The sequence below is a fragment of the Canis lupus genome, chromosome 2, assembly GCF_048164855.1.
Source record: "Canis lupus baileyi chromosome 2, mCanLup2.hap1, whole genome shotgun sequence".
Classification (NCBI taxonomy): Eukaryota; Metazoa; Chordata; class Mammalia; order Carnivora; family Canidae; genus Canis; species Canis lupus.
In genome coordinates, this window is record NC_132839.1 from 57,057,815 (window position 1) to 57,083,800 (window position 25,986).

Here is a 25,986-nt window from a genome sequence, read left to right on the forward strand (position 1 = left end):
ATCCCCATCCCCTCATCGCTTTGCTCAGCAAGAATGATGGCACATTATCTTCTCCAGCAACGTCTTGCCCACAGAGCTTCCAAGCTAGGAATAATAGAGCATGCAATATGACTTGGCCACTTTGCAAAATTAAGAGTCTGTTTTTCTGTGAAGGGAAATACTCTTCCTCGTTTCAAAATTGCAAATTTAATAAACTTTTCGAAGGTTGAGAGTTATATTGGAAAAAACCCAGCAGAGACAAAGGGTTGGTGCCAAAGTAAAGGTAAGTTTACAAAAATGTTTTAGGTTCTAGAAACCAGTGGTGTAGGAATAACAGGAACAGGGTGTTGCATCATATTTTCCACACAAATATTTACTGACTCCAAGGGCAATAGCATTAAAATATCACCCCAGGGTGAAACTTACCACTGAGATTGGGTTGGACAGTCAGTGGGTCTTTATTTCTCCAAAGGCAGATGCATTTGATGTATTAGCCTGGACTCTCCAAGGTGGGGTGTTGTATGTTTATTTGCTCTTATGGGGTTACTCCCCCTGGTCTATGCTATAACTGCTGAGTGTCTGCTATTTATGGAGTTTGCTTTTTCCAGGAGAGAGCCAGCAGCTTGTAGAAACATGCGGGTTACATAATGGTCCCACTCGTCTGAGAAGAGCTTTCTTCTCTGACAGCAGTCAGCACTGCTAGGGAGGGAAGTCAGGAAGCAAGAGGCAAGAGTCATGTGTTTCTTTACCTACTTGTTACCCAACTCTTCAATTTTTAAAAAATTCTGAATTTAGCCCATTATCTGTTAAGAAGAAACAGTTTGGATTTTTTTCTTGAATAACAGTGGTTTCATTTCTAGTCCCTTGTGCCTCTGATGATTCTTTCTAGCTATATACTTTCTTGAAAGATGATTATCCAGAAGTCACTCCAAATAAGTTATATATTTAAGCTGAATTAATAGTGAAACAGCATCCTTTTAATTATTTATCCATATAGCTTGATTATCATCAAAATATAATGTATATTTCTTCTGTTGGTGAATTCCCTCACCTCAAAAGCTACTGGAAATTTAGATATGATCAGTTAAAATCTAACTAATTAATGGGCTTCCAATTAAGCTGGTATTTTAAATTGACAATCTGTTCCAAATACAGATTGATGATGGATGCAGTATAAGAACAGGGAAATTAAAACAACATGCCCAAGGCAATATCATGAAAAGAAATATCTGGGCCAGGAAAGGAAAGGAAATGTGAAGTGGTGAGTGGAAACAGATCTGTAGTTCTGGTGGACTTGAAACCCCAGAGCCATCAGGACGTGTGAGAGTTCAGTTCCATAGAAAGGAAGGACTGAACATCTTCCTTTTGATTGGACCCATGTTCACTGCTTCTTTGTGAATGGAAGCAGGAAAAAGCTGCTGCTGATCAGAACCTGAAGCCATTGTATGTATGAAGCTTCTTGCTTGGGGAGGACAGACACAACAATACAGCCAAAATTACATTGGCTCAGTTATTGGATCATCAGTGTCCTTACAGTGCTTTTTTGCCTTGTTGTCCATGAGACTTGATTCCAGACTGGAGGTCTAGATTAAAGCAAATAACACTATAGATGGGGAAGATTAGGAATCAGAGAGGACAAAGGGAGGTGGAGAGAGAGAAACCAAATTGAGCCTGCAAAATGAAATTCCAAAGCACATGAAGAAGCCTACCACTACTAAAGAAGATAGTCAGCAGAGTCAGCAGTTGAAAGATAAATTCACTCCAGATGAAATAAAAGTATAAGAACAGTCTGAAAAAGACTTTAAGTGTTACTAAACTCTTTGGAGATACAGATTGTAAAGAATATTCATGTAAAGAACAGGAAATGAGATAGACATAGGCAAAAATGTAGTCACAATAGATGAGTCTTAAAAAGAACCAATTACACAGCTCAGAAATTTTAAAAGCCAGTGAAAAATAAGTAAACTACAGGCAAATAAAAAGTTGTTGCCTTGAAAGTAGTGTTGAGGGGATGCCGATGTGGCTCAGTGGTTGAGCATCTGCCTTTAGGTCAGGGCATGATCCTGGAGTCCCAGGTTAAGTCCTGCATCAGGCTCCTTGCATGGAGCCTGCTTCTCCTCCCTCTGCCTATGCCTCTGCTTCTCTGTGTGTGTGTCTCTCATGAATAAATTAATAAAATCTTTAAAAAAAGAAAGAGGGCAGCCCTGATGGCTCAGCGGTCTAGTGCCTGCCTTCAGCTCAGGGCCTGATCCTGGAGACCTGGGATGGAGTCCCACGTCAGGCTCCCTGCGCAGAGCTTGCTTTTCCCTCTGCCTGTGTCTCGGCCTCTCTCTCTCTCTCTCTCTCTCTCTTTCTCTCTCTCTTTCTCTTGAATAAATAAATAAAATCTTTAAAAAATAAAAAAATAAAGAAAGTGCTGAGGAAGTCAAAAGAAAGAAGGCACAGTAAGTTGAAGTTTGGGGAAAAGAGAAGAAAAGAAATATAGGTGTAATGGCAGAGAAGCAAGATATTAAATAAACTGCTCACTAAAACTTCAGAAAAAAGTCTACTCCTAATATCAAGAAAAATAAATGAAAATACACTTAGATACATAATAGTGAAGCTGCATAAAGTCAAAGATGATAAGAAAATCTTAAGAGCTACAAGACGTAAAAAACTTATCAACTACTAACAACTTATTAACAACCATAGTTCCCCAAAAAACAAAGGAATGATATCTTTAGAGTACTATGGGGAAGTCATGATCAACCTAGAGCTAAACTTGCTAAAATATTATTTCAAGTATGTGAATGTGAATGTCCATTTTTAGCCGAGTGATGAACTAGATTTACTGAATGCCTTTCTAATAAAAGATTCTAAAGTACTGAGCAAAATATGTATAAAATAATTTGAAATCTAAAACTAAGCTTGTAAGAAAGTAAGATAAATCCTCAGAAGTAAAAAAAAAAAAAAAAGGGGAAGAAAGAAAGATAAAAGAAAAAAAGCTACAGTGTGAATCTAGCATGGTAAACTTGTATTAAAGTTAGTGCTTCCATGGGGGACAGTTGCCAATCCCACTAATCTAGATCTTTGGTTTTAATTTTTTTTTTCTGGAAACAGACAAGTCCTTGGACCTCCAGGAAATAAGGAATGGAATGGAGATTCCCATATGAAGCCAGGGTCTACAGTGAAAAGACAAATTGGAAAAAAATCCACCCCTAAAAGGCAGATCTCTAGGAAAACTATCTATCTTGGCTTTGTGTCTGAGTGGAAGGAATTAAAAAAGCCTCCCCTGCATTATGCTAAGTGAAAGAAGCCAGACACAGAAAAAATGCTGTGTGATCTCACTTATATGTGGAATCTAAAGTAGTCAAATTTACAGAAGCAGAGAAGAGAATGATGAGGGCTGGGAGGAGGGAAATTGGGAGGTGATGGTCAAAGAGTACAAAGTCACAGTTATACAAGGTGTGTAAGTTCTGGGCATTTACTCTGCAGCATAATACTAATAGCTAACAATACTGTATTATTGTATACTTCAAATTTGGTCAGAGGGTAGACCTTATGTTAAATGTTCTTTCTGTAATAATGTATTTATGGCCTTGATGGTGCTGATAGTTTCACAGGTGTATACTTATTCCCAAACTCACGGAGTTGTATACACTTAATATATACATATAACTGTTTACTTATCAGTCATACTTCAATAAAGTGGGTTAAAAAAAGACTCTTCTGAGAATTTAAAAATTACAAATAGCCCTTTATGTAGGAATGCAGTTCATATTCAGTCTGACCGTGTGATCTGAAAAATTAATTCACATTGCTCTTGACAAGAGTTAATGCACACACTTTGTGGAAGAATGTGTCTTCTCCTCCAAACTTAAAATTCCCACAAAGACCTAATTAAAGAGCTCACAACAGCAACAAAATAAAACAAACCAAAAAACACATGAAGAAAAAAATGTGTGAGAATCAGTGGGGGGAGAAAACCCAAATCAGATATACAGGGCCTCAGATATAGGAATTATCAAGTATGAATATAACATAAATTTGTCTAAAATATTTAATGATATAAAACAGAAATTGAAAACCTAACATGGGAATAACAAACTATCTAAAATACCTAGAAGATTTTTTTTAAAGAACCAAATATTAGGTTGCACTATATGAAATTCCAATTTTATCCATCAAAAGGTCCCATATTGGCAATTTCATCTGATTTAACCTGATAAAATATATATAGGCTAAAAACATAATCATTGAAACTTCAAAGTTGTGGACTGGGGTAAACAGGTAAATTGGAAGAGAGATCTGAAGAAATTATCCAGAATAAAGCACAGAGAGCAAATGAGGTATGTAAAATATACTCTAGAGGTAAGAGAGGAAATATTTGAGAGGATGTAAAATATATCTAAATGGAGCTGAAGGAAAAAAAAGTAATATTCAGAGATGACTGAGAATATTTCAAAATTAATGAAAAGTATGAATCCTAAGAATCTGGAGCCACAACTAACACCAAGCAGGAAAAATAAAATGAAATAAACACTTAAACACATGATAGTTCAATCTGAGAACTCAAAAGGCAAAGAAAATATCTCAAAAGCAGAGAGAAAAGATCTACAAGAGGAACAATAGCAACAAAAATAAGTTTTCTTGGGATTCCTGGGTGGCGCAGCGGTTTGGCGCCTGCCTTTGGCCCAGGGCGCGATTCTGGAAACCTGGGATCGAATCCCACATCGGGCATCCTGGTGCATGGAGCCTGCTTCTCCCTCTGCCTATGTCTCTGCCTCTCTCTCTCTCTCTCTATCATAAATAAATAAAAATTAAAAAAAAAACGTTTAAAAAAAAAACAAAAACAAAAATAAGTTTTCTTCTCATTGATAATAAAGAATATTACCTTTAAATCATTCAAGAAAATAACTGTCAGGCCTAGTATTGCATATTTAGCAAAACAGGATATTTTCAGATATGCCACAGGTCTGCAAACTAGAGACTTATAGTTTATGTGAGGATCAAATGAATTAATATATGCAAAATACTTACAAAAGAGCTTGGCACATAGTAATGAATAAATGTTAACTACTATTATGTTAGATATCCTAGGCGAACAAAACCAGGAGACTTTATTATCAGTGAACTCTCACTAAAGATAATTTTAAACTAGTGTATTCATTATACAGGAAACTGATCCCAGAAGAAAGATATAAGAATATAAGAATGAATGATGATGAGCAATGTACATTGTCAAGATAGTTAATCTAAAAGAAAGTCACTGACTGTGTAACTCAGTAATGATATCTGATTTTTGTGCTTGAAAAAAAGAAATAAATTTGGATGATAAAGCCCAGTAAAATTTGGGGGAAGGGTGGTGATTAGAGTCTTTAAGCCCCTTAGATTATTTGTGAAATGGAAATGATTTTGATTAACTCTAAAGCTATTAATTTAAACGGGTCCTTTAAAATTCCAAGAGTAATTGAAAATAGAAGATAGCAGAGGAGGAAAGAGAATAAAAAATATAACAAACTCAACCAGTATCCCACAGGATATAATTATAATAAATATGGAAAAGTCAGGAAAAACAGAATTCTAGATAAAAGTAACAGATGAGAAAATTTCAAGATTGCTGAAAGTCTTGTCATCTTGATCAAGAAAAAGATGGAAATACCAAATAACTCTAGACTTTGTTATTAATGTTCCTAGTGATGTATGTTATATTTAAATGTAAGTGCTAAGTGAATATAAATATATATTTATTGTTTTTTGCACATTAATTTGTAAAATTTCTAGATTTAAAAAAGGATTCAAAACTTAAACTTTCTTTTTTAATGAGGGCTCTTTAATGCAAGCAGTATAAATTAATTCTTGCTAACTTAAGCTGAAAAAATATTACTGGAAAGATATTAGGTGGCCAACAAGAATAATAGAAAGGCTGGAGAATGAGGTTCATAAAAGTGGTAAGAACCAAGAGAGGTTAGACTGAAGGAAAACACAGCTAAGATTGTATTAGATGTTGTGTCCGGTTAGGTATTGCTGGGCACTTGAGGCCATTTCTATCACTAGACATTTCTCAATGATTTATCCGCCAATGCCTGGTCCCATATACCACTTCGAACTCAGTGGAGTCCATTTCTGGACATATCTGACTATAATTTTATAGATCAGGTAATGTCCATGTCATGATGAGTAGCTCACATTGCATGCTTATCTGTTGGATCATGGTCAGATGTTCCACCATAGTGAGGCTTCTAGTATCTAAAAGGCCTAGGACTAGGCAGGATTTGTTTCTTAAAGGGATTTTGTTACATTTTTAAAAGGTAAATTTTAAGTTATGTAAACATATATCTCAATAAATTTTAAGTTAAATAAACATCTTTATCTCAATAAAGCTGTTCCCCCCCCAATAAAAGGGAGTATGAGACCATTAATTACTTTAAGTATGGTTGCATTTTCATTTTTGTTTTCTCTGGAGTGGATTGATTTTTTTTTTCTCAGCTCCTATGATCCCATCACTAATTTATTCTCAAAATATCTACCAGAGTTTAAATATCCTCTCACTACATTAAAATACAACACATACTCTGTTTCATCATTTTCTCAGTGATATCCCTATTGGAATATCCCTCTTCCTGATCCAAACTGGACTAGTTGCTCCTTCCTGAACAGCTTTCTTCTCCTTTCACTCTCATCTTGAGGGCTCCTTGCATCTCTCTTACTTTGGATTCTTTGCCATATTTCATGTTCCAGGCCTTCCCCTTTCTTAGGTTGTTCAGTATTTTTCATTGGAGCACATAAATCCAAGAGCTTCCCAAGAAAACTGGGGATTAATTTTTTGCTCTGAATATCTAGAAATGTTTTATTCTACTTTGATATTTTGTCTGGGTATAGATTGCAAGGTTGCATATAATTTTCCCTCAAAAATTTTTTTCAAAGTGTTGTTCCATTTACTGAATTCTAACATTCAATGCTGCTACTGAGAACTGCTTTGCCACCTAGATCCCCATTCCTCTAGAGAGACCTGTTTTATTCCCTCTGGAAGACAATGGAACAATGTTGTATACTTTGATTTAGTTCATTTTTATCTTTTGTGTTGGGAAATTGGGGAGGGCTTTGAAATCCAAATGCTTCTTTCCATTTTGGGAAATTTTCTTGAGTTATTCTTTTCTTCTGCTTTTTAAATGAAACTCCCATTATATAATGTTGAAATGAACTGACCCTACTTTACATTTCTTTTATTCCTACTTTTGAGAGTTTTCTTTACTTCTATTTTCAACTGATCGGTTACATTTTTATTTAGTCATTTTTGATTTACAAGAGTCTTTTTTGGTTCTCTGTAGGTTCCTAGTACCTTTCTTAATAACGTCCTGTTTTCATTTTGTGAATACGATATCTTCTGTTTCTTGAATATGAATTATGGAGTTTTATTTTATATTAGTTTTGTTTTATTCTCTTCTGTACTTTGCATTGTATATGTTTTCTCCTGTATGCCTACTTTTGTTTCTTTTTTCTTAGATGTTTTCATTAAATATTTTATGTTCCTTGACTATCTACTTATTTAAGAATGACACACTAAAAAGCAGATTGGAAGCCCTGTGTATATGGACAAAATTCGTTGAATGGTAGGCATCACTGTAGAGTGATCTCGATGGGCTATTTCAGAGGGAGATATCCTGAATTTTTTTTGCTCTCAAGCCAGTTAATGTTTCTAGGGAGGATTTCTCCAATCTTTTGTCTGAGAGTAGGAAAGGAATACAAGTCTGATTGGGACTGTTTTCTCTGAGCCAAGTCAGGGAAGAAGTCTGGTGGTCTCACCTGATAATACATAAACCCTCACTTAATCCCTATTTTTAGTACAGTCTCCCACTTTTTGCTATTCCCCAAGCCCTTAAGTAGCCTCTCACTCTCTTGCTGGGTGCAGGAGAATAAATCTCCTGCATGCCTAAGAGACACAAAAGGATTTCAGGTTTTTATAGACTTTCAGTGAATCTATTTTAGCTTCAGCTATACCCCACTTTTAGAAATATGTTGCGTCTGATCCCTTCATGGCTTCTTGCTTTTGGAGTTTCCCAACTATTGGCTTGGTTTTTAGATTTCTCCAGACTGCTAAGTTAAACATCACTTTCCATCTTCTCTCCAGCTTATAAAATGTTTCAACTGCATCTCTCACAGTCTCTTTATCTTTATGGCTATATGCTTTTGTTTAATTCCACTTTTATCTTTTTCCTGTCTTTTTATTGGGTATTTTTTGGGATGTGGTTGGAAGGGAACAGAAGTAAGCATATGCAATCAATCTGCTATTTCCTGAATCACTATTAGCCCTGAAGAATAAAAAAAAAATCCCACATAGTTATATTAAAGTTTTTTTTTTCAGATACTATGAAGATAACATGAGTATTATATTAAAACCAAATGTGGGAAATAGTACATGGTATGCAAGTAGTGCTATTATTATTTCTACTTCTTTAGGGAAGAATTCTCTCATCTGTTGTGAGTGTGTTTGCTATCTTTCACGTCAGTATTTTTTTTTCTCTCTTTGGACCTTTTGGTTTGCTAGCTCATATTAAATGGGTGTTATATATTCCTATCTGGGGCTTTTGTGCTTACCTGAATGAATATCTCTCCCCAAGATCCTCAGATCAGAGCCAGGTCTCATATTGCTTCTTTTGGGCTCTCATTCCAGGTGAAATATTGCAGAACCCCTCCCAGAATATTATATGATAGTTTGGCTCAAAAGTAGTCTCAAGGGGTGCCTGGGAGGCTCATTCAGTTAAGCCTCTGACTCTTGGTTTCCTATCAGGTCATGGTTTTAGGGTTGTGAGATTGAGCCATGCATCAGGCTCTGCGCTTAGCACAGAGTCTGCTTGAAATTCTCTCTGCCTCTCCTTCCAGCCCTCCCCGCTTGTGCACTCTCTCTCCAATAAATAAATAAATAAATATTTCAGAAAAATAAGCAGGCTCCAGGTTATCTCTATTCTTTTATGTTATCCCAGGCAGCTGATCAATTCCAAGCACATAAACAGGCTGCTTTTTTTCTAGCCTTCAGTTATGGGTCAGGGAGTCTTACCCAGTTGTGTTTCTACAAGTGAGTTTAGCTTCAGTCACCCCCACACTGTGGTGCTATTTTCTTAATTTCCCCGTACAAATAGAACTCCCAGCTGCCATTGTAAGTTTCCAATCTTGGCATCCACTAAACCTGGACAACTTTAGTTCATGCTACCACTGTGCTTCCAATTGATTTCTGGTTTACTGAGATGTTTGTTTTGTATTAGAAAACATTTTTATCCTTATGTCCTTCATTAACTAGTATTGTATATACTTTTAAAATGACATGGAAATTCACCTGTTTCTTTAAAATTTGTAGGAACTCAACCACAAAGTTAACAGGATCTAGTCCCTATCTTGAATAGAAATTTTGTAATTTCCTAAAAAGTTATTTATTTCATCAAGGTTTTCAAATGTGTTGTTTAGTTTTCTATATACTTTTTTTAAAAAGATTTATTTGAGAGACAGAGTGCACATGCATGAGTGGGGGTGGGCAGAGGGAGAGGGAGAGAGAATCTCAAGTAGATGGCATAGTGAGTACAGAGCCTGACATGGGGCTTGACCCCAAGATCCTGAGATCATGACCTGAGTCAAAATCAAGAGTCAAATGTCTTGGGGATCCCTGAGTGGCTCAGCGGGTTTGGCACCTGTCTTCAGCCCAGGACATGTTTCTGGAGTCCCGGGATCGAGTCCCATGTCAGGCTCCCCACATAGAGCCTGCTTCTCTCTCTGCCTGTGTCTCTGCCTCTCTCTCTGTGTGTGTCTCTCATGAATAAATAAATGAAATCTTAAAGTCAGATGCCTAATGCACTGAGCTACTCAGGCACCTCAATTCTCTGTATTCTTATTAAGGTTTGCCTTGCTGATATATCAGGGGCTTAGAGAAGTATTTTATAGCTTTTTAAATTTTTTATTATGCTTCCATTTTTTTATATCTTACAGCTGTACTTCATAAATACTTTTTATTCAGTCTTCATAGTTATATGATTATATATTGTGAAATTTTGTCTTCATAAGTAAAAATTTTAATATTTTTCCCATTATATTTGTCTTGAATATTTTTCATTTTTAATTTTTCCTCTTATTTATACAAGTTAAAAATGTTTATTATGGAAAATTAGAAATCAGAAAAACTGGAGGTTGCCTTTAGATAAGGAAAAAATTAGATAAAAAATTTTTCAAAGAATTAACTTGTTTTTTCTAATAATGAATGTTTATTTTAAGAAAAAAAAACAGGAGAAAATACTGGCAAGAATAAAGAAAATAAAAATCCTCTATCACTTAGAGAACATCACTGTTAACATTCTGATATATAATAATCCAGACGTTTTTCTACTTGCATTTATAAATGTCTAAAAAAACACTATAAGGTATTTCTGTTTTCTCAAAAAAATATATAAATTTATTTCTATATCAATAACTGTACTTCATTTTTAAATGACTGTTAGCATTGTGTTGTATGAATATATAATTACTTATTTTACCCTTTATTGTAGAACATTTAGATTGTTTCCTTCCATTTTGCAAAACTTTTTATTTATTTTTTTTTATTACAAACTACCTTGGAGCAAACATCCCTTCATGCCAATTTTAAGCATTTTAAAATTATTTCCTTGTGATATAGCTCTATGGTAACTAGTTAAAAATCTATGTTCACTAGTAATTAAATATCCACAAATTAAGATAAGTATAATGTACAACTTTTCACACCTCAGATGGGCAGAGATACTGTCCAGTGTTGATATGGGTGTAGGAAGCCAGGCACCCTCACATGCTTCTACTGGGAGTGTGAATTGAGAGAATCTTCCTTGAATGCACTTTGGAAATATGTATCAAAAGCAGCTGCCCTGGTTTTTCATTTTTACAGATGTTTCATGAGAAAACCTGATTTTTCCAAGATCTTACTGGAAAGGAATCACATTATATATACGTGTTGTAAATCCAATCCTAACAGAGAAGAATTTTCTTAGGGATATTCCAAATAATGAATCCAGGTGCCCTGAAAATTTCCTGAAGTGTGCTTTTGAGCATTTAAAATTTCTTTTGACACCCGTATAAATCATGCTTGCCTTGGGGCTCTATTCAAAACAAAACCCAAGATTTTATTATGGATATTTGGTGGTATGTTAGAATGGAGAGAAATCTGCTTCTTTTGTGCTCTGGGCTTTCCCAAATGGGTAAAACCTTTAAACTCTTTCCCAACATTTTTTGCCTCTAAATATTATGTTCCTATATTTTAATCACATTTAGTGGTGGGGATGTTGTGACTCTGAGGTCTGCCACAGAGCAGGAAGTCTGGACATCCCAAGAAAACTTGAAATTGTCTATGCTCTGACCATTGCACATAGTCTCACCAGACACTTCTACTTCTCGTGTTGTGTTTTGGTGCAGGTGGTACACAGGCTCTTGGGGCCCCTGCTCAGCTACCTGTGGTGTTGGAATCCAGACCCGAGAGGTGTACTGCTTGCACCCTGGGGAGTCCCCAGCCCCTGCTGAGGAATGTGGAGACGAAAAGCCCCATGCCTTACAAGCATGCAATCAGTTTGATTGCCCTCCTAGCTGGCACATTGAAGAATGGCAACAGGTATGGCAGATGGGGGGCCCCCATCGCCCACCCCATCTGGGACCGTAAGAACCCTGACCCGCCTCCTTCCATCTTCTCAGTGTTCCAGGACATGTGGTGGGGGAACTCACAATAGAAGAGTCACTTGTCGGCAGCTGTTAACAGATGGCAGCTTCTTGAATCTCTCCGATGAACTGTGCCAAGGACCCAAGGCATCTTCCCATAAGTCCTGTGCCAGAACAGACTGCCCTCCGCATATAACTGTGGGGGACTGGTCGAAGGTAAGGGACATTCCTAACCTCACAGTCCCCTCTTTTTTGCCCCTTCTTTGCTTCAGACTCTAGTTATTTCCTCCACAAGATGATCCTGAGGCAGGTGGTTGGGGTATGTAACCTGGGTTGTCCAGTGGAGGTGGAGAGGCAATCTGACATCACAAATCATCTGCACAAACAAGAAAGGGCAGTTGCTGACTTGCTGAACTTCCCTGAGACCTAAATTCAGGGCTGGGCACAGCCAAAACCTGTTATGCTCATCTCATCCTACAATTCTACAAGGGTACCAGCAGCAGACATCATGTCCATGTGTGTATATGAGGACTTGTGGCTTTCCCAAGGGTAGAGCCAGGATTCGAGCCCAGGTTTGTGGAATCCAAGGTTAGTACAAAGTGTGTACACACATGTCTTTCATGCACGAGTATTTTTGTGCCAGACACACCCATGATGGATTTCCAGCTCTGTTGCCTAGAAACTGGGTCCAATATAGTTAACCTGTCTGAGCCCCACTTTCCTTTATTTACATGCAGTGGTTGCTGTGAGGATAACATGAAATATTAGGACAGAAACCCCTAGCAGAGTGGGCCCTGTGATCTTCCCAAGAGAAAGCTCACATGCTTCCGGCATAGGTTGGATCAATATTACTTCTGCTTACACGTTCTCTGGCTTTATATTTTTCTTGTCTTAACTACATAGCTCAATGAAGTGCTAGTATTCAAAGATTGTCTTAATTGACAAGCTAGCTGCTGGTCATTGTCCTCATCCAGGAGAGCTGACATATAAATGTTTCCCTAAACTCTCAGAAAATGCCCAGGAAATGAGCCCATGTTTGCAGGGTTTTTAGAGCAGTAAGAACCCCAGGATTGAGCCACCATGCCCCGCTCACTCTGTCTAACTCCCAAGGAGCCAGAGCCAGTGGCCAAGACTTCCCTCTATGAGTTGCTTCACTGTATATCAGTAACATGAGGGACAGAATTATTTCCTCCTACAGTCAGGGCCTGGAATGAGAGATGAGACTATTACAGGTGAGGCATCTTTCTCAGGCTAGGGATGTGGAAGGACAGGTAGAAATCTGCCCTGGGGATCTTCACCTGTAAAAGCTGGTTTGCTTTGTTTCCCCTCCTCTCTATATAAGGAACAATGGAGACCCCAAGGGAGAAGCATTTCTTTGAGACTGGGTTAGGCAGGGGGAATTGGGCAAAGGCATTAGACAGGAGGGTATCTAGGTAGGCTAGTGGGTAGGCAATATTTATTCCAGTCACCCAGTTAAGCCCCAAGAGTGAAGTCCTGCCACTCTCTCTGAGAGGGGATAATCCAATTACTATCTCCATGAAGTTAGGGACAGAACTGTAAGGAAGGACGGGCTGCCAGGCAGTCGTGGAGAGAACTCTTAGCATTGTGGTACTTTATCTTCTTGTTACATGGAGTGTGCCTCAAGAACCAAACCAATGGGTGTCTCTTTACAAGGTGGGAGCTCACAAGAAATGAGGACTCTCAAGTGCCTCCAGCTGAGATCTAAAGGTTCAGACTATGCATTTCAGCAAGATCTCCAAGTGTTGTAAAGCACATCATAGTTGGAGAAGCATTTCTCTACCCGCCCCTCATCCTTGTGAGGGTTGCTCAGCCCTTAAGTTTGTATCCAAGGTAGGAACAGCTGTGGGAAATGATTTCTCTGAGCAAGTCCTGCCATAACCCAAGGGGAAGAGGCAGGAAGGGAAGGGCAGGAGTGATCAGGGGTTGAGGGGAAACCAGGCACCTTGTTTTAGATGCAGCCAGGGAACACCTAGAACCCTTCCTGTACCCTGAAGTATGGCATTCTACTTCTTTCTTTTCTCCTTTGCCTTGAGAATAGAACAAGCTCTTCTCATTGGCCTCGTAGAGTGGAGGCTGGAGGTGCTTTCCTCCCCTGTCCATTCCTTCTGCGAACAATGAATTGGCAGCTGTTGGCTATGTATCGTTGAAGTAACACAGTCGGCACATCCACTCATGGTTGCCTTTGTGTCTTTGCTCTTGTCTTTGCTCTCAGGTCCTGGATCCATATCTGAGCTTTCCTTTTCTGTGAAATCTCTTAACCCCTGAAATCATGTAGCATTTCCCAGCTTTAACTCACAATGACCCAAATTTTTATTGCATTTCAATGGGAGCTACTTCCTGAGTATCTTATTCATGCTCTCTCTCTCCCTAAAATAAATACATCTTTAAAAAAAAAAAGGGGGGGGGCTTTTTACAGGGAGAAATGAGAAGAGACAGAAGTGAAGGTTACCCAGATGAGCTAGATTGGACCCCAGGTGAGTCGGTTTCCTAGGCAACCACTGGGCAGGGCAAGAGCAAATTGGTAGTCACCCCCAGAGATCAGCTCAAGCACAGTCAAGACATCTTCTCCCTCCCAGCCAAAGCTGTATCTCTAGAAAATGTCCAAGAGGGAGGGTGGGTGTGCACACAGGCTCAGGAAGGCAGAGCCAGTCTCAGCCTTTGAGACCAAAAGCGAACATCCAGACTCGGGATCGAAGAGTCAGGCACACATGTTGGGTTTCCTACTGGGTTCAGCTTTTCTCCTGTTAGTTGAAATTTCCTTTCATTTCAGAGTTACTTTGTTTTGGCAGAGGCTCTGATGCCAAACTGCCACCTTCTCCAAAGGTTTCTGCCAGACTGATCCTTCTGCCGCAGGCTAGCTCACTTGGGGGCAGCCATCCATCTTGTGGTTCTGGATAAGGCCTTTCTACATTGGAACTGGCCACCAACCCTGGACCCAGAGAGGCTTAGGAGCCATGCCAGAATGCCCATTTTTCACTGAGCCAGACCTCTCAGCCTGCAGCTGGAATAGTCCTCTTTCCTGACACTAGCTCTATTCATGGCATGTTTGGGCTTTCTTCCTTCATTGGCTCATTAGTTTTTAGATCTGAACTAAGTTTTAGGCAGGAAGAAGCCTTCAATTCTTACACCACATTTCAAGTTGTAAGAAGGGAGTATTGACTCATATATGGGCAGTCTTCCCAAATGGTGGATTCCTGTGCTCCATGGACCCCTTGCAGCCTGTTTTGTGGCTCATTCCTTGGCGGAAATCAGTAAAACCATTCCTCATTCTTGATTCTCTGTATTTTGATAGAGTATTTTACCATTTTGCCTACCTTAATCATTCTCCTTCATGATGTTTCTTGGTGTTTTTTATTTTTCCTGTTTACTTAATTACATCTTGTTGATGGATTTGCCTTCTTCCAGATCTCCAGAAAGCTCTATATTTGACCAGATATTTGATATACATCACTGCATTTTTCCTCCATGGCTGGTTCTGTGTCCTGACCTCTTCTCTGACTTCTATAGATAGTTCTCTATATTGAGAAACAGTCTATAACCTTCTGTTCAATGCAGTGTCCCCAGGTCTCCAAATAGGATGTGTCTTAATCCTGGGAAAGCAAAGAGACAACCTCTTCATTTCCAATCAGCTCCCCACCTCACTCCACCATCTTTCCAACACTTATGATCATCTCTGCCATCTTTGGCTCCTGTGTTTGGTTACTGATACCTTCTAACTCTTCAATTCTTAAAATATATCCATATGCTAAGTAAAAAGGAGATCTCTTTAATGAGAATATTTTTACAAAGAACATCTCAAGACATGTCCTAGACACATGGATTTATAAATATGGCATTCTAATTTTCAGTAGGCTTACTAATTATGACTCATGAAAGTAGCAGTTTGTTAAAGCCTGTCCATACCAGCTTGCAAAACCAAACTGTGATCTCTTACCTTGTGCTCAGTGATGTCAGGTTGATAATTTGAAATCAGCCATGATGGGAGCATTTATACCACAGAAGTTAGCAAATGTTATAGTAAGTGCTCTGTCCCTAAGAACTTGTGTAGTTTACCAACACACAGCCACAGAAAGGAGTTACACATGCACACACACATACACACACATAATACTATTGATAAGACAATTTTTAGCTTATTGATGGTTACTTAGGATGAAAATGATCTAAAGAAGTACCCATGTCTGGACTCTTTTGCACAGAGTTTAAGAACCTTGGTTGGGCTTCTCTAAGGTGTTGTTTTTATTTTTATCTTCATAATTGGTGCTTGGCAAAGCTAGGAAATATCTGATCTCTAGATGAAAACTATCCATCATTATCCTGCAGGGTTAGTTTGGTCTTGATCCATGGTGATTGATCCAAATGCATTAGGTATTCCTTCCATGAATAAAAGGCTATTCCAGCTCTCAAGGTTTATTCTAAAACTTCATTTTACTTTTTTATTATCATAGTATTATGAGTTTTGAAATATTAATAATTTTGTAGATAACTACTCTCCTATTTGAATAATGTCTTTTTAGACTCAAGATGACAGTTTATTCTTATATTTTGACCTACTTGAAATATACCCAGTGCATTCAAGTCCATGCACTTCTCTCTGTTCCACTTATTTTAAATAATAGACACATACACACACACACCCGAATATGCCTTATTTTCTTGACTAGACTGTAGTTGCCAGAGGAAAAGGACCATTTCTGCATCTGTGCATCCCACTGGGTGCTTGGTAAACACTTGTTGACTAAAATTAGACTTATAAAGGCTTCTAAATTGAACATGCCTGTTGCCACAGCCCTGTCCTGTCACCAACAGACACTTATGGAGCACTGCTGTATTGACTAGCCCAGGCCCTAGGGACCTGAGACAGCCAAGAATGCGGCCTTCAGTTAGCTCACAGTTTAATGAAGCAGACACAAAAAAATTATGTAATAAGCCCCACAAGGACTCCCATCTACAGAACTGCATGGAAATCGAGGGGAGACATTTACATCTGTGTGGGTTCCAAGGAAGTGCTGCAGAAGACGCGACTCTAGAGTTGAGTCTTAAAGGTTGAGTGCAGGCTGGGTGGAAATGAGCCCCAGGTGGTCCAGGTGGTGATAGGAGTGCACCCGGAGGCACAGGTGGTGGACTTGTCAGGCTTATGTGGCTGGAGATGAGGATGCTGTAGAGGAATGGAAGGATGAGATAGAGAGGAGAGGTTGCTGTCAGATGGGGAAGGACCTTGAGTGTCTGCTGGTCCCTGAAGTGGTGAGGACACCAAGGAAGGTTTCTGAATAGAGAAGGCAAATGCAGCCTTTTATGTGCTTCTGGCTGTGGTATGAACAGTGTGTTGGGGGAGAAGGAACTGGATCCTGGGAGAGCTTTTTAGGAGAGGGTAGAATAAAACCAAGGAGAATAAGGAAGCAGTTGGGTAGAGAATAGGAGATAGTAGTAAGAGATGTTTTTAGCATATATCGCAGGCAGATTTCATTACTGAAGTGGTAAGAAAGAAATGGAAAAGAAGGGTTGTGGATAGAGCCGGCATTAATTTTAAAACAAATTGGGCAAGGAAAAACACATTGGGGAGGTGACTTGAAAGAGAAAATGAGTCTATTTTGATGTGTGTGTAGCTAAGTGCCTAACAAGTCATCATTAAGGAGAGATCTGCGCTAAAGTGTGGGAAGCATCAGCATTTAAGCAGTAGTTGAACCGTGGAGAAATGAATACCATGATATATATGTGTATGTCATCGCTAGGAATTCTTTTGAAAGTAGGAGGCTTCCGGTGAAGCAAAATCACAATGGTTGCATGGCTATAGAATATACTAGATCCCTCATGGTGAGGGGCCTAAGGAGGTACAAACTTCCAGCTACAAAGTAAATAAGTCACAGGAATGAAAAGCACAGCACAAGGCATAGCGTCAGTAATATTGTAATAACTCTGTGTGGTGACAGAAGGTGACTCCACATATCATGGTGAGCATCTGGTAACGTATATAGAGAGGTCAAATTACTCTGTTGTACACCTGAAACTCTGTTGTACACCTATATAATATATAATAATATATTGAAACTAATATATTATTGTATATCAACTATACTTCGGTCTAAAGAAACAAAGAAAACAGAACAATTAGGATTGCCAAAAGAAAGAAAAAAAAACACAGATAGCCACTTTAACATGAGTGAGACACATGGGTGAGGCCCAACCACACACAGTCAAGGAAACTGTGCAGAAACTCTAAGTTTAACAGCTAGGCCAACAGAAAGAAGGTAAGAGCAAGCCAAAATCCAGGGAACACAGAAGTCAATGATGCATGCCACCTCAGGGTCTGAGACCCGTCAGTGACACAGAAGAGAGGACTCTGGGTCCCAGGCTATGGTTGAGTGCAAGGAAGATCATGTAGACCCACTTAGGCCTTAAGTAGACTGGAGAGCATGAGGGGAATGCACATCTCTAAGAGCCAAAGCAATACACGGCACACCTGCCATAACTGTAATCCAAGCTGAGCAAGGATATGAAAAGGAAGGGAAGGAAAGCTCAGACCCCTGGGAACAGAAGATTCCAGAACATATGAATCTCAGAACTGTGTGCAAACTGTTGAATACTTCTCTTCAACACCAGAAGAGGGAACAGTGAAGACAATGACCTCAAAACACTGCCACCTCCACCTCCGTATACTTTCCTAAAAGTTCAGAAACAAAAAATTATCTCATTTAAATAGGAGTGTCAGCAAGCCCCATACAAAGATACTGTAAGCTAAAAGTGTCAATAGCATAGCAACATCATGAAAATTTGGCCTCGGATGAGAATATAACTTACTGTTTTGAAATGAGCTGAAAGAAATTAAGAAATACACAGAAACAAATCAGAAACAGTAAAACCCAGGCATGAGTTGAATAAATAACAGGGGGATGTGACCAAAAAGAACTAACGTGGTTCAGGAGAGAACCAGAAAACTTATGGGGAAAATTTCTCAAGTGGAGAGTAAACTAGAAACAAGGGTAATAAGAGAAATGAAAGAAAGGAGGGGATTGAAAATAATCAAAGAAAAATAGAATTCAAGTAAAAATAGATATGAAAGAGGAAATAAAATCCAATATATAAGTATACTAGAGTTCCAAGAAAAGAAAACCAAAACAAGACAAAACTATAAATAAAATCACTATTTAACACAAATCACAATATTGAAAGGGGACACCACAACCCTGGGTAAATGGACCCACCATGGCTAATATCAAGACATCTTCTGCTGAAGTATTGGTTTTAAAGATAAGGGAAAATGTACTTGTGTATCCAGGCAAAAAGACCAAGTCACTTGCTCGTGACTTGGGAAAGAAAATCAGATTAGCAGCAGACTTCTTGACAAGACCACTTCATACTAGAAAGCAATGGAGCAACAGATTTAATATACTACAAAAAAGAAAATGTGAGCCAAGGATGTTATATCCTACCAAGGTGACCTTAAAGTGTAAAGATCACAGATAAATAGTTACAAAGTTGCAAAAACTCAAGGTATATTGTTCCCTGGAGCTCTTCCCAAGGAGTCTACCAGATTTCTGTAGAATAAATAGCAAAAGCTTTGGCAAAAGGTTGTGGCTTTGTGAATTGTAATTAATGGCACTGATTCTGTCCCTTCCTCTTTTTCTGAGTTGGGAACATTCTTTAATGGCACCCTAACTTTGAACTTAGAAAACACAAGGTCACATAAGACCTCCATCCCAAGAGGGAGTTTACAAATGATGCTCCTCATTATGATGCTTCATAATGGGGAGGAAAAAATCATATATTTATTATTAGAAATGGCTTATGAGCGGAGACTGGCAATTATGTAACTCACTGTTACATGAACCGACATTAAAAAGTTTGTGTGAATTTTTGCAGTACATGGGTGATTTAGTTGGTTGGGCAGCTAACCCTTAATTTCAGCTCAGGTTGTGATCTCGAAGTCCTAGGATTGAGCCCCACATTGGACTCTGTCCTCAGTGGGGAGCCTGCTTAAGGATTCTCTCCCTCTCCTTCTCTTTCTGCTCCTCCTTTTCTCCGTCTTTCTCTAAAATAAATAAATCTTTAAAAAGAAAAAGAAGTTGATGTTAATTTTTATTAAATGAGAAACTCCTAGATGATGATTTGAGTTGGTTAAAAAATAGTAAATCATAAATTTAAAAAAATAAAGTTACTTGTTCAAAAGTTTACAAAAAGCTTTTCTCTGTACTGAAAATATGAATAGTTGAGGGCTTCTTGTTAACAATGACAATAAAGGACTTTAAGAAAATTCCATTCTACTCCTTTGAAATCCAACAAAAAAACCCACAAGGAGAATGGAAGAGAGGGAACAGTTTGTCTTCAGTGAACAATGAAATGGCTAGAATCCCAAACTATAAATCATGGAACACACCTGCCAAAGGCCGTAAAACCTGGGCCAAAATGAGAGGGAAGGCTGCGAGCTGGCAAGTATCCCTCGGGCGCCTTGCTCGGTATAGATCTCCCTAGGACGACATGTGACAGTCCTCTGGGGCCTATTCAATGGTCCTCTGATTACAGAGGGCAGGTAAGCTGCCCTGAGAATGTCCCTGCAGAACTGCGGGCAGGTGGCACCAAAGGAGACATGGCATTTGTGGCCCTCCTGGCCGAGGGATGGCTGCCAGGGATGAAGAAGTGGGAAGAAGGGGCAGCAGTTGCTGGATTATTACACAGTGAGCCAGTTGCGGAAGAGGCTTTTCTCTGAGTCACACCAGCCACTCAAATGCCAAGAGCTGAACAGACATGGGCAACAGAAATGAAAATGCGGTGCCAGAGTGTTGCACACAACAGATGTAAGCTGCCCTTCCTCATCCTCTGCCCACATTGTTGGCAAAGAGCTGCACTCAGAGCTCCAGCATAAAACCCGTGCATCAACACCAGGCAAGAGCCACACGAATGATGGTAATATCACAACACTATCCCCCAGGGAACACTGCCAACAAATAGGCTCTGTGTCCCTGAGAAAATTATAGTTATGGTGTCTGGCGGGAAAGTGGCTTTAAAACAAGGTTTGAGCTCAAAATGAGATCGTAAGTCAACAAAAGGAGAAGACAGTTGGAACATTCAGGGCAAAAAAAGCCTTCTGCAAAAAAAAACATATTACAAACAACAACAAAGTTAAAGAAAGTGACAGAAGACAGATGTGTACAGGCTGGAATGATGCGTCTACTATGTGGGGAAAGAGCACAGATGTGCACTGATTTTCAGGGGCAGCTGTGGACATGAAAGATGGAAAGGAAATAACCCAAGTTCATTTGTGAAAAGAACAGATCAAATGGCACAGAAAATAGAAGAGAGAAATATTCAGAGATAATAAAGGAGAATTTATTAATAACAAATAGTAATAATAAAAACCTTTCTTGGATAAAAGCTTTGGTCTGTAAGTCATAATGGCGTACTAATGTGCCAAGAAGATATGACCCAGTGCGACACAGCGTGCTTACAGTGCAGAACTTCATGGATAGAGAAGGAGCCCCCAGGCCTCTGAGCAGAAAGGGCAAATGGATACACAACAAAAACTCCCTGTTTGGCTGCACATATCCTCACAGTAGCATTCAGTGCATGAAGACAGTGGAACAGGGTCTGCACAGTTCAAAGGGAAAGAGAATCAGACCCAACTATCCGTTCTTCCTCTTGGTGTTCATCATGTAGAAAGGCATCAGGGAGATACAGATCAAAATGACAATGAGATACCACCTCACACCTCTCAGAATGGCTAAAATGAACAAGCCAGGAAACAACAGGTGTTGGTGAGGATGTGGAGAAAGGGGAACCCTCTTATACTGTTGATGGGAATGCAAACTGGTGCAGCCTTCTTGAAGTTCCTCAAAAAGTTAAAAATAGAGCTACTCTATGACCAGCAACTGCATTACTAGGTATTTATCCAGGGGAAACAAATGTAGTGATCCGAAGGGGCACCTGCACCCCAATGTTTATAGCAGCAGTGTCCACAATAGCCAGTCTATGGAAAGAGCCTAAATGTCCATTGACAGATAAATGGATAAAGATATGATACACACACACACACACACACACACACACACACACACACACTGGAATACTACTCAGCCATCAAAAAGAATATAAAATCATACAATTTGCAATGTGGATGGAATTAGAGGGTACTATGCTAAGCAAAATAAGTCAGCTAGAGAAAGACAAATACCATATGATCTCACTCATATGTGGAATTTAAGAAACAAAACAGATGAACAATGAGTGGGAATTATCAGAAAGGGAGACAGAACATGAAAGACTCCTAACTCTGGGAAATGAACTAGGGGTGGTGGAAGGGGAGGAGGGAGGGGGGTGGGGGTGACTAGGTGATGGGCACTGAGGTGGGCACTTGATGGGATGAGCACTGGGTGTTATTCTATATGTTGGCAAATTGAACGCCAATAAAAATTAAATTTATAAAAAAAACAGATGAACATAGGGGAAGGAGGGAAAATAAAGTAAGATGAAAACATGGAGGGAGACAAACCATAAGAGACTCTTAACTCTAGGAAACAAACTGAGGGTTGCTGGAGGGGAAGGGGTAGATGGGGTACCTGGGTGATGGGCATGAAGTAATGAGCACTGAGTGCCATATACAATTCATGAATCACCGAATTCTCCCCCTGAAACTAATAATGCACTATATGTTAATTGAATTTATAATAAAACATTAAAAATAAATTAAATGGATTTATCTTTGTGTATGGTGCAAGAGAGTGGCCTAGTTTCATTCTTCTGCATGTGGATGTCCAATTTTCCCAGCACCATTTATTGAAGAGACTGTCTTTCTTCCAGTGGATAGTCTTTCCTCCTTTATCGAATATTAGTTGACCATAAAGTTCAGGGTCCACTTCTGGGTTCTCTATTCTGTTCCATTGATCTATGTGTCTGTTTTTGTGCCAGTTCCACACTGTCTTGATGACCACAGCTTTGTAGTACAACCTGAAATCTGGCATTGTGATGCCCCCAGCTATGGTTTTCTTTTTTAAAATTCCCCTGGCTATTCGGGGTCTTTTCTGATTCCACACAAATCTTAAAATAATTTGTTCTAACTCTCTGAAGAAAGTCCATGGTATTTTGATAGGGATTGCATTAAACGTGTAAATTGCCCTGGGTAGCATTGACATTTTCACAATATTAATTCTGCCAATCCATGAGCATGGAATATTTTTCCATCTCTTTGTGTCTTCCTCAATTTCTTTCAGAAGTGTTCTAGAGTTTTTAAGGTATAGATCCTTTACCTCTTTGGTTAGGTTTATTCCTAGGTATCTTATGCTTTTGGGTGCAATTGTAAATGGGATTGACTCCTTAATTTCTCTTTCTTCAGTCTCATTGTTAGTGTATAGAAATGCCATTGATTTCTGGGCATTGATTTTGTATCCTGCCACGCTACCAAATTGCTGTATGAGTTCTAGCAATCTTGGGGTGGAGGCTTTTGGGTTTTCTATGTAGAGTATCATGTCATCGGCGAAGAGGGAGAGTTTGACTTCTTCTTTGCCAATTTGAATGCCTTTAATGTCTTTTTGTTGTCTGATTGCTGAGGCTAGGACTTCCAATACTATGTTGAATAGCAGTGGTGAGAGTGGACATCCCTGTCTCACTCTCTTTCACCATACGCAAAGATAAACTCAAAATGGATGAAAGATCTAAATGTGAGACAAGATTCCATCAAAATCCTAGAGGAGAACACAGGCAACACCCTTTTTGAACTCAGCCACAGTAACTTCTTGCAAGATACATCCACGAAGGCAAAAGAAACAAAAGCAAAAATGAACTATTGGGACTTCATCAAGATAAGAAGCTTTTGCACAACAAAGGATACAGTCAACAAAACTCAAAGACAACCTACAGAATGGGAGAAGATATTTGCAAATGATGTATCAGAAAGGGCTAGTTTCCAAGATCTATAAAGAACTTATTAAACTCAACACCAAAGAAACAAACAATCCAATCATGAAATGGGCAAAAGACATGAACAGAAACCTCACAGAGGAAGACATAGGCGTGGCCAACACGCACATGAGAAAATGCTCCGCATCACTTGCCATCAGGGAAATACAAATCAAAACCACAATGAGATACCACCTCACACCAGTGAGAATGGGGAAAATTAACAAGGCAGGAAACCACAAATGTTGGAGAGGATGCGGAGAAAAGGGAACCCTCTTACACTGTTGGTGGGAATGTGAACTGGTGCAGCCACTCTGGAAAACTGTGTGGAGGTTCCTCAAAGAGTTAAAAATAGACCTGCCCTACGACCCAGCAATTGCACTATTGGGGATTTACCCCAAAGATTCAGATGCAATGAAACGCCGGGACACCTGCACCCCGATGTTTCTAGCAGCAATGTCCACAATAGCCAAACTGTGGAAGGAGCCTCGGTGTCCATCGAAAGATGAATGGATAAAGAAGATGTGGTTTATGTATACAGTGGAATATTACTCAGCTATTAGAAACGACAAATACCCACCATTTGCTTCGACGTGGATGGAACTGGAGGGTATTATGCTGAGTGAAATAAGTCAATCGGAGAAGGACAAACAGTGTATGTTCTCATTCATTTGGGGAATATAAATAATAGTGAAAGGGAATATAAGGGAAGGGAGAAGAAATGTGTGGGAAATATCAGAAAGGGAGACAGAACATAAAGACTCCTAACTCTGGGAAATGAACTAGGGGTGGTGGAAGGGGAGGAGGGCGGGGGGTGGGGGTGAATGGGTGACGGGCACTGAGGGGGACACTTGATGGGATGAGCACTGGGTGTTATTCTGTATGTTGGTAAATTGAACACCAATAAAAAATTAACTTACTTAAAAAATAAATAAATAAAAATAAAAATAAATTAAATGGAAAAGAAAGGCAACAGAGAGGTAGTCAGAGAATATGTGTAAGTACATTGTGAAAATCCTGCAGGGCCAGGATGACTCACCATAAATGCACAGACACTGATGAAAAGACAGAAGATGAGTAATGAGTTAATTTATGTACAGGGTTAAGACTAATCAGTCAACAATCACATCTCAATACAGAACGTAGATATCAGAAATCCAGATGTCTCCTAAATGATCATGGAGGTAATTGGAGGTTTGTAGGGAGAGGGAGAACCAAATGGGCTTATGTCTTCATCCTTCTCAGCAGTAGGCCAATAGCTACTCTCCTGAGTCAAACCTTAAAAACAACCATCCAAATCTCCGTTGGCTTCTTCAGTTTTCTTCCTTAACATTACAGCGTTCTTTTGGGAATTAATTGTTATGGTGGGTAGAAAACCTCAGATGTTTAACAACTGCTTTGATTCTACCTTAGTTCCCTTTTTTCTAATATGCCTACTAAAACTATATTACAAAAAAAATAAATAAAAAAATAAAACTACATTACATTTTTAAATTAAGATTGCATGTACACAGAATTATTATCAAATATCAGTGTTATGCACACATTGATGATCAAATATTAGTGTTATGTAAAGTAGTTTGATTTTTAAAAAACTTTAATACTTTTTTGTTTCTTGAAGTCTTGGTCATGGGTATGATCATGGGTTTTTTTTTTTTTTTTTTAGAGTGTACTCATCTTACTCTATAAAAAAAAAAAATAAGTAAAAAAAATCAGTATGGCTGTCTAGTTTAAAGTCCATAACAGTTTGGTGTTTTCAATGAAAAAAAAAAAAAAGAAATGAACAAGCAAACAACAACCCAAACCTTGTTTAGAAACGTCCTTTCAACCATTTAAAGGCTGTGTAAAAACAGGAGAGAAGTAAAGATAAAATGAATTTATTCTAAACTAGTTCGATCTTGGGTTATAAATTTTAGAAGGTTCCTCGTCCAAAAATCTTCATGCTTTATCCAATATAAAATAGATATCGATTATACTGACAAAAAATCCCCAATACAGTAAATTACCGGAAATTAATTACTGTCTCAGAGAGGAAGAAGGAAGGGAGGGTGGGGAGGAGGGAACTCCTTGTGTTATAAAAGATAAGTCAAAAAAAAAAAAAAAAACAAGTCACGGGGATAAAAGTCACGACAAGTCATGGCATGAGGAATACAGTCAGTAACATCGTAATGATGCTGTGTTGTGACCCGTGGTGACAGCACTTACTGCAGTGAGCACTGAATATCATATGGACTTGTCCAATCACTGTGTTGTATACCTGAAACCAATGTAATGGTGTATGTCATATAAACTTGAATTAAAGAAATAAAAGATAAATAAAAAATAAGAGGGGTTCAAGCCTAGGAAATGGCGTACTTACTGGCACAGCCACCTGTGAGATGCCCTGGTTGTGCTGCCGGACACTTGGCGGTTGGCTGTGACAGGTGCATAACTGCCGACATGCCACGTGACAGGTGC

The 25,986-nt window shown here is 38.9% G+C and overlaps 1 protein-coding gene across 3 annotated transcripts in view; it reads left to right on the plus strand.

Moving 5' to 3' along the window:
- ADAMTSL3 (ADAMTS like 3) overlaps nt 1-25,986 on the plus strand; it is a 338,402-nt gene that overhangs the window by 236,490 nt on the left and 75,926 nt on the right. For all 3 annotated transcript variants that reach the window (XM_072801596.1, XM_072801608.1, XM_072801605.1), the window contains exons 18-19: nt 11,386-11,578; nt 11,659-11,838. In XM_072801596.1, coding sequence (XP_072657697.1) covers nt 11,386-11,578; nt 11,659-11,838 — 373 coding nt within the window. The remainder of the gene's footprint in view (nt 1-11,385; nt 11,579-11,658; nt 11,839-25,986) is intronic.